We start from the raw sequence: 8,459 nt of genomic DNA, 5'->3' as shown, positions 1-8,459 counted from the left end.
ACACACACACACACACACACACACACACACACACACACACCCTACAACTACCACCACTGAAATCCTAACACTAGGAGAAATGGACAGAAAGGGCCAGAAAGAGACCTAGATAAGTGGAAAAATCAACAGGGGTCATAGAGGGGGAACGGTCTTTAGTAGGAGAAGAGCCAAGGACTTCCTGGGGACCAAGATGGGGAATGGCCCTGTTCCCATCCCAGCCGCCCCCAGCACCCCTCACCAGTATGGTGTCCCAATGAAAGAAAGGCGCCGGGCCAGTGTCGCCCCAATCTGGGCTGAGATCCCAAAGTCAGCTGGAGGCAGAGACAGAAATCCGTGTTGGCCCCACCCCCTCCTCAACCCCCATCAGCTCCCTGGGCACCCTGTGAGCCAGACTTACCCAGCTTAACTTCCCCGGAGTCATTGATGAGGATGTTGGCTCCCTGGGGACCAGAGGAGGAATTAGAGGCTGACGGAGCCCCCCCCCCCCCCCCCCCCCCCTCTCTCTCTCTCTCTCTCTCTCTCTCTCTCTCTCTTTCTCTCTCTCTTTCCCCCCCCCCCGCTTCCCAGTGTTTTGCTGTTCCCACCCGTGACTCCTCCCTAAAGCTCTAAATGAGTTGGAGGCCCCCCTAGGACCCTCTCTCGGCGGCACCCTTGTCCCCAGTCTACCTTGATGTCTCGATGTATCTTCTTCTCTGAATGCAGGTAGGCCAGACCCTGGAGAGATGTGAGCAATGGCCCCGGTGAGCACTTTTTGCCTTGCAAAAGCCTTGCTGGCTTTGGGAGTCCCTTGGCCCCTCCTCACCTGAAGCACCTCCCGGCACACATAGCTGATCTGGAGCTCGGACAGACAGCCGGTCACTGCAAAAGTCATTCCAGCCGGGTCCGGTCAGGAACCCCGGCTCTCTGGGGTCCAGCCTCCCTCCACCCATGACTTCTCATAGGATGTCGGAAGAGGAGGGACTTTAGATGGGACAACCGGAAAGGGAAGAGAGAGGGCAGTAGCTGCCTGAAAGGCGGTTGCTCTCGCCTGTAATCCAATTACTTGGAAGGCTGAGGCAGGAGGGTTGCCCTGAGTTTGAGGCTAGCCTCAGCTATATACCAATATACAGGCCAGTCAGGGCTACATAGAGAGACCTGTTTCTAAAACAACCAAGAGCATTTGCACATGGGAGAAGAGTGATAGACAGATAAATAACGAGCCATTAGGCAGAGGAAGACAGTCACTCAGCAAATCATTACAGTAGTCCTACTCTGCGCCAGGTCCTCGAGACACAGCTATCAGCAAGATACTCGCCCCAAAAAGGCTGGGGGCATGGTTCAGGAGGAAAGCATTTGCCTGAATTCCCCTAGCGAGAGGCTGAGGGTGTGGCTCAGTGGTAGAGCCCTGCCTAGAATCCCCCAGTGAGGGGCTGGGTCATGGCTCAACAATAGAATCCTTGACTAACATGTGAAAGTCTCCAGGTTTCAGTACTAGCACATGCACCTGAAAACACACACACACACACACACACACACACACACACACACAAAGATAAATCCTTGCCTTCATGGAGAGAACACGCCAAGAGAAATAATATATAAGATGGAAAGGCTGGAGGAATATCTCAGTGCTGCACCTCTTGCCTATTATTTCAAAAACAAGAAATAATGAAAAACATATAACGTAAGGTGTTAATAAGCTAGTAATTAGTAAGAAGAAATAGAGCCAGAAACAACAACAGGAAATATGTGTGGGAAGGCCTATGACATTTGACACATGCTGGTCAGCAAGGCTACCATAAGTAGCCGAAGCGGGGGTGTGATGGGTCCCACTCTGCAGGATTCAGGGCAGGAGGCGGGGACAATGCGGAATAAGCACCTTCTCCCTGGAGGACCCTGGGAGACAAGGGAGACTCTGCATGGGGTGAGATGAGGGCAGGCAAGATGAGCAATGGCAGAGATACAGAGATAGACAGACAGACAGACAGACCCAGTGTCAGAGCAGAGAGAGAGAGAGATGAGCAGAGACCCAATGCAGGGAGATAGACGTATTTTGGAAAACAAGCAGGGTTAGTGAAGGGACAAGAGAAAGATGGGACAGAGGGTGTCGGGCAGAGACCAGGGTTTACACAATGGCTGGGTGAGTCACTTCCTGCATATCGGCCTCAGTTTCCCGTTCTGGGGGAGTTTCTGCGTTGCCCGGATGGAAGCTGGGACCTCGATCCATCCTACCGGGCAGGCATTCTACCTCTGAGCTAGAGCGAGACCTCTTCAGACATTTGAAATCGTGGGTAGGGGGAGTTACAGAGAGTAAGACAGGTGAAAACCCCAACTGCAGAGAAGGCTGAGGTATAGGGCCTGGTGGCAGTAGACTGGCTGTCCTAGCTACTGAAAGGCTAAGACAGTGAGTCTGCAAGTTCAAGGCTGGCCTGGGTCACTCACTGAGACTGCCACAAAATAATAAATAAAAAGAGGGCTGGAGAGCGTCTATGAGAAATTGAACGGATGTGTTAAGAATACATTGTCTACCTATAATTCTTAAAGAATAGATACATTAATTTAAATTTAAATTAAACCCTCAAAGAATAAAGTAATTAATTTTAAAAAGGAGGTAGGTATTAGGGATATAGTTCAGAGTGCTTACTTAGCAAACATAAGACTTTAGGTCCAAAACACACTATAGCAAAAAAAAATGTGTGTGTGTGTGTGTGTGTGTGTGTGTGTGTGTGTGAGAGAGAGAGAGAGAGAGACAGAGAGAGAGAGACAGAGAGAGAGAGACAGAGAGAGAGAGAGAGAGACAGAGAGAGAGAGACAGAGACAGAGGGGGGGGGTCAGAAGGGATGAGAGGCCTATGTGACTCCTACCCTCATATTCCCCTGAAAGGTGGACCGCAGGCTAGACACAGAATTTCACTGACTGCCTGCCCGAAAATCTGAACAATTAATCTGAGTTGGAGAATGCAGAAATAGGCCAGGCATGGTAGCATGTGCCTTGAATCTCAACACCAGGGGTGGTAGGGGTAGACAGAGCTCTGCGAGTTGGAGACAAGCCCGGACTACACAGTGAGAAGCCCATCTCAAAAAAGAAGAAAGAAAGAAAGAAAATGCAAAACTGCCCCAACCCAGGAATAATTTTTGGCAAGAAAATATAGACATCCAGACAAAGATAGAGACATGGAAATGAAGGGGATTATTGACCAGGAAAAGACAGGCAAGACCCACAGGTGCTGGAGGGCAGGGCCATCACGGGATCCCCAGCAACAGCCAAGTGCATGGGCTCATGGTATAGTGGGGACCGGGAAGTCAGCTCCCAGGATACAAACACAGAGAGACAGGAGAGGTGGACTGGTGGTGGAAGGGGGCCTCTGTCCCCCTGTCCTTCTAACCTTGGTAGATGTCCTGGAGAGAACCGGCTCCACAGAATTCCATGCAGATCCACAGCTTCTGCAGCCTGCAAGGGCATCCAGGGAGCAGGGATTAGATGGTAGTGAGACCTCCCGGGGCTATCTCACTCCCCCACCCACCACACAGTGTCCTGTTCCCATGACAGCGGAGGCTGAGGCTAGCCAGGAAGTGTGCACTCCAGAGCAATTTCTAGGTCTTTGGGTTCCAACCCAAGAGCACCCCACTGCCACCCCAAGGTAATTTAGGGGACAGGGCAGAGAACTCATGGCAAAGCAGACAAGGCAAAGAGTCCCAGGTTTGAGGAACAGATGCCATTTGGGGCAGCTGAGATATTATCTTGAGAGCCAAGGAATTTGAGAGTTCATATTAAAGAAGCAGAATAAAAATGGGTGATGCAGGGAGTAGACTAGTGAGAGATTTGATTACAACAATGAAAGGGTGCTAGATTAGCCCTTACATTAGCAGGTACTCAGTAAGAAAGGCAGAATTTCAGATGGGGAATCAGACTGGTGTGCCCCAATTAAAAGGGAAAGTCCTCAGGCTGGAGGTCAAGTTAGGGTATCTGGGTCACAGATGGTAGTTTAGGACTGAGGGCCTGGTTACCAGTGCCTGGCCAGAGTTAAGGGGCTGGGGTTGGGGGATGGGCTAAGACATCACCAGAGGTAACTGCCATGGTAAGCCACGATGTTGGCGTGCCGGCAACTTTTCAGCATGAGAATCTCCTTCTGAAGGGTGGAGACGTCATCATCTGTGAGGAGGGGCCGGAGAGCAAAGGTGGGCTACAAGCAGGGGTTTACAGAAGTGTCCCCCATATCCCAGGAAGGAAAGGGCGGTGATGGGGAAGAAGTTTCTGGGGGCGCTCTCACCAGGCTCCATCTTCACCATCTTCAAAGCCACCAGGTCCTTAGACACCTTGTCGCGAGCCTTGTAAAGGGGAAGTTGGTCATCAGGCAGGCTCCATAGCTTGCCATCCTCAGCATCTCTGAACCAAGGCAAGGCCTGGCATTCTCTTACACTCCAGTTTGCCGACCTCACCCCAAGTATCCCAGGGTTGATGGTGGAGGAGACAGAAGGGCTTTCTCACCTTGAATACTTCTCCATAAGTTCCACCACCCAGTCGTTGCAGTAGATCATAGTGTTCTCGAGGGTCCTTATTAAAAATGTCGGGGTCCACAAGGGCCATCCCTGGAGGCCGGGGCTGGGCCAGCGCCCAGGGGGCCAACAGGGCCTCAGGGCTCAAGCTTTGGTATTACCCTCTGTCTCCACAAGTCCAGGGCCCGCCTTGACTCTGTGGGCTGTGGCCTTCCCCCTCCCCACTCTCGCTTCCTGCCCCAGCTGCAGGGCTGTGCAGAGGGCTCCGCAGAGGGCTCCACCCCCTGTCCCCTGGGTTCAGAGAGTTTGATCGCCTTGGGACCCATGGGACTCCCCTTTACCCCCTGAAGGACACTATGTAAATAAGATGCAAAAGTTCTTAAATGCAACCTGGGGCTGACCTAGCACCCTCTCCCCAACACTCTATTCTGGGAGGAGTCACAGGTTACGGTTGAACCTCTGCTGGGTACTTGAAGATCTGGAGTCAAGCCAGAGGTGGCAGGTCTGCACAAAGCTGGCTGAGTTTCACAGAAGACTGTTTACTCGTGACTCATGCATGTGACTTAAGTGACAGCTGAGCTCAGGGCACCTGCCCTCATGGAACATGTCTGTGCATCGCTTCAAGCGTGTAGGGAATCTGTGGAACACTTGTTAGTAGCCCCTACACGGAGCCGATGGAGAGACTCCGGGGTGCCACGGTAATCCAGCCAGGTGCAGGTGTCCTTTGCCTTCCCGGCTCCTAACAGAGCACTGTAACATCACGGAAGGCGAGTGGGGACCAGCGAGGAAGTGAAGATACAGACAAGATGCTGTCTCAGACACCCAAGTCGGAGACAAGAAAGGCTTCAGAGAGCATCTCCCACCCGACTAAAAGCAAAAAGGAAACTGCACCCCTTCGCGGGGCTAAACGCTTTTAGGGCTACGCATGCGTAGAGAAAACTAAGTCTCCTTTCCCTACAACTCCAGCGCACGCGCGTCAGAAGCTTAAGTACTAAGTTTGTGCGGCCCGGGAAAAGCTTAGCCCGCCTCCTGGCGCCTGCGTAGTAAGGCAGACTAAACCTTTTCTCACGCTATTGGTCTCAGTTAAAGTGAGCTCATTGCGCGTGCGCAGGTTAGAAGGAAATCACGTGGTAGGAAGAAAAAAAAAAAAACCGGTGCCGCTGCCGGAAGCGCCTTTCCCTTTGCCTTCCTTGTAGGAGCTGGAGGGAGGGGGTGACGTAGGTTCCGCTTCCCGCACGTCTCCTTTTCTTCCGGTCCCCTAGTGCTAAGCCCCGTGCCTGGTGTTCGACTCCAGCGGAGGCTGCAGAAGGCAACAGTGATCATGGCGATGTTCGAGCAGATGAGAGCGAACGTGGGCAAGTTGCTCAAGGGTATCGACAGGTCTGAGCTCCGCTGGAGGGCGTTCTCTGGCCAAGCGGGGTGGAGAAGACGGGGGGCCAGCCAGGGGTGGCCAGGGCTCCATGCTCCTCCAGAGGTGGAGTTTCTCCAAGTTTCTCTCCGTCCCTCAACTTTTACCTTTTCTGCTGCCACAGACTCCCGGTGTCTTTTAGTCTCTTCTTGTGGACCATCCTACATAGTGTTCTCTGATGTCTATTTGGCCAGTGGGAACCGGAGGTGATGGAAACGGCCACGGGTCCTACATTCCTGGACCTAGGTTCCCATTCCATCCCGGCGACAACCCCTTTCAACAGATAGTGACAGTAAGGAGCGATCAGGGCCTGGCCAGGTCAAGCCACGTATTGAGCTAGGCAGGAGAGGATGGAATTGGGTCAGAACGAGATCCAAGAGAAGGTGTTCAGGAAAACATACGGGCGGCAGAGACTGGCTGAGGTTGGAGGCATCCTAGACACGACCCGGGGCTCAAGTAGGGCTAGCTAGAGGCCCATGTTTTGAAAAACATTTACTGGAACTTGTACAGTTGATCATCTCTCTGGGTAGTTCCAGTGGATGGGACTAAATTATTTATTTTAAGATCGAATGAATGTAGCTTTTAAATAAAAAAAATAGTAAAGGGAGGAATATCCTATGGCCAGAGTTAAAGCCGTAGGGAGGAAGGGAGTGATTTCGGATTAACAAATTACAGTGGTCCCTAAGCCCAATAGTGGGACTAGCCTCTGTTCTTCTCTCTGTTTACCCATGTCTGTCTGTCTGTCTGTCTTGTCTGTGTGGTTATCTCCCTTTTAACTTTTGAGACAGGTTTTCACTATAAATCGCAGACTAGCTTCAAACTTGCAATCCTCTGCCCTGCCTCAGCCTCCTAGGTGCTAGGATGGAAGGCGTGTAACCACTGTGCCAGGCGGTTCACCCATCTTGATGCCCTTCCAGGTACAATCCTGAGAACTTGGCTACCCTGGAGCGGTATGTGGAGACACAGGCCAAGGAGAATGCCTATGATCTGGAGGCCAACCTGGCTGTCCTGAAACTGTGAGTGTATGTCCCCACCCTCATGCCAACAGCTGCCTAGCAGGAAGCCACTCTGGAGAGGGAGCCTGGTGCAGAGGGGTCTGGGGCAGGCTTCAGGATGGGGCTTCTCTTCGGTGTTTAAGCTTTAGAGGGTCAGAGCAGGAGTTTTTGTTTTGTTTTTGTCTTTAATCCATTCCAAAAACATACAAGATAATCAATAAACAGTTGTGTTGCTAGACAGATGGTTGTAAATGGACATTCATTTTGTTAGTTTCACTGCCTCTTGGGTCAAACACTTTGTCCCATCAACCCCACTTAGGTAATCGCTGTTGAGCCCTTTTGGCCTGGCCTTGGGTCCTTTGAGTCAGCTTAGGTCAGGCCTGCTTGCTTTAAGCTCTGCTGTAATCACATAGCACAAGCTCTTCTGCACCAGGAGTCTTCCTCTCAGCCCTGGGTTGGTGGCAGCTTTTTTCCTTGTTTACTTTGCCCATATTCATGAGTGTGTGTGTGTGTGTGTGTGTGTGTGTGTGTGTGTGTGTGTGTGTGTGTGTGGAGGGGCTGTGTGGGCCTCATTAAGCCCAGAATCCACGAACACAGCTTGTCTTGCTATCAGCTTGCTCTTGGGATCCTCCGTTCACACCTCAGAGACCGAGTTTGAGACAGGCTGGCATGGCTACCTGGCATTAACATTTATTTTATTCTTTTTAATTGGTTTTGTTTTATGAGTGTGAGGGCAAGTGTGGAGGTCCAAGGACCACTTGGAGCAGTCAATCTCACTTTCCACCATTTTGTTTTGTTAAGTCCTGGCACTCTCGAGGTAGACCAGGGTAGCTTTGGGACTAACGGTGTGGGGCACCATGTCTGGCACTTGCCACTTTCTGAGTGTCTGCCTCTGAACACTGATTGGCCTACACACTTCTAGAAGATTCTGTTTCTTGTCTCCCTGTGGCAGTGCTGGGCCTCCACATATACACACTAAAGCCCGTTTTTATGAGTCAGGAGTTTTAGCTTGGGTCAGTGAGTTTACACAGTGTTTATACTGACGGAGCCATCTCTCTGGTCCCTTTTCTGGTTTTGTTAATTAATTTTCAGCCAGGGTCCTGTAGTTGTCAGTGAATTTGAACTTGCTATCAAGATGGCCTTGAACTCCTCACCCTCCCAAGTGCTGGCAGTGTGAACACATGCCATCGGGGTTGCCCTTCTCTGAGACCCACCCAGCGTTTTACTGTACAGCTCAGGCTGGCCTGAAACTCCCGGGGTTCTTCTGCTTCAGACTTGCGAGTGTTGTGATTACAAGCATGTGCTACCACACCTAGTTGCCCTCCTACCAGCTGTATGGCTTAGTTTGTTTTGGTGTTCTGCTTTTTTGAATCAAGGTCTCTCTCTAAGTAGTTGTTGGCTCTGGAACTTGCTTGGAAAACAGGGTGGCCTTGAACTCACAGAAGTTCACCTGCCTCTGCAGTTCATACGCACCAGTTTATGTAGCCTTAACGTTCACATCTATAAAATGGGGATAATGTATTTTCCAGAGATGCTGGCTGCTTCTTGAGTGCTCAGTGTGTGTTAGCCTCCTTTTTTTTT

General features: G+C 51.2%; 2 protein-coding genes across 3 annotated transcripts in view; one reads left to right on the top strand and one right to left on the bottom strand.

The window, feature by feature from the left end:
* Positions 1 to 4,671, bottom strand: part of Map4k1 (mitogen-activated protein kinase kinase kinase kinase 1) — a 20,650-nt gene extending 15,979 nt beyond the window's left edge. Inside the window, exons 1-8 of one of the 2 annotated variants that reach the window (XM_021202926.1) lie at positions 4,468 to 4,671; positions 4,250 to 4,307; positions 4,041 to 4,131; positions 3,365 to 3,429; positions 803 to 858; positions 667 to 714; positions 398 to 440; positions 239 to 311 (exon numbers count right to left, since the gene is read on the bottom strand). In XM_021202926.1, coding sequence (XP_021058585.1) covers positions 239 to 311; positions 398 to 440; positions 667 to 714; positions 803 to 858; positions 3,365 to 3,429; positions 4,041 to 4,131; positions 4,250 to 4,307; positions 4,468 to 4,566 — 533 coding nt within the window. In that variant the 5' untranslated portion in view covers positions 4,567 to 4,671. The remainder of the gene's footprint in view (positions 1 to 238; positions 312 to 397; positions 441 to 666; positions 715 to 802; positions 859 to 3,364; positions 3,430 to 4,040; positions 4,132 to 4,249; positions 4,308 to 4,467) is intronic. The other variant, XM_029539893.1, reaches the window with a different exon arrangement.
* Positions 4,672 to 5,636: 965 nt separating this feature from the next.
* Eif3k (eukaryotic translation initiation factor 3 subunit K) overlaps positions 5,637 to 8,459 on the top strand; it is a 9,147-nt gene continuing 6,324 nt past the window's right edge. The window contains exons 1-2 of the mRNA XM_021200919.1: positions 5,637 to 5,855; positions 6,801 to 6,899. Of these exons, the coding sequence (XP_021056578.1) occupies positions 5,797 to 5,855; positions 6,801 to 6,899 (158 nt within the window). The 5' untranslated portion in view covers positions 5,637 to 5,796. The remainder of the gene's footprint in view (positions 5,856 to 6,800; positions 6,900 to 8,459) is intronic.

The sequence above is a fragment of the Mus pahari genome, chromosome 1, assembly GCF_900095145.1.
Source record: "Mus pahari chromosome 1, PAHARI_EIJ_v1.1, whole genome shotgun sequence".
Classification (NCBI taxonomy): domain Eukaryota; kingdom Metazoa; phylum Chordata; class Mammalia; order Rodentia; family Muridae; genus Mus; species Mus pahari.
Note: the sequence above shows the minus strand (reverse complement) of the source record. Positions and strands in the feature narration are given on the sequence as shown.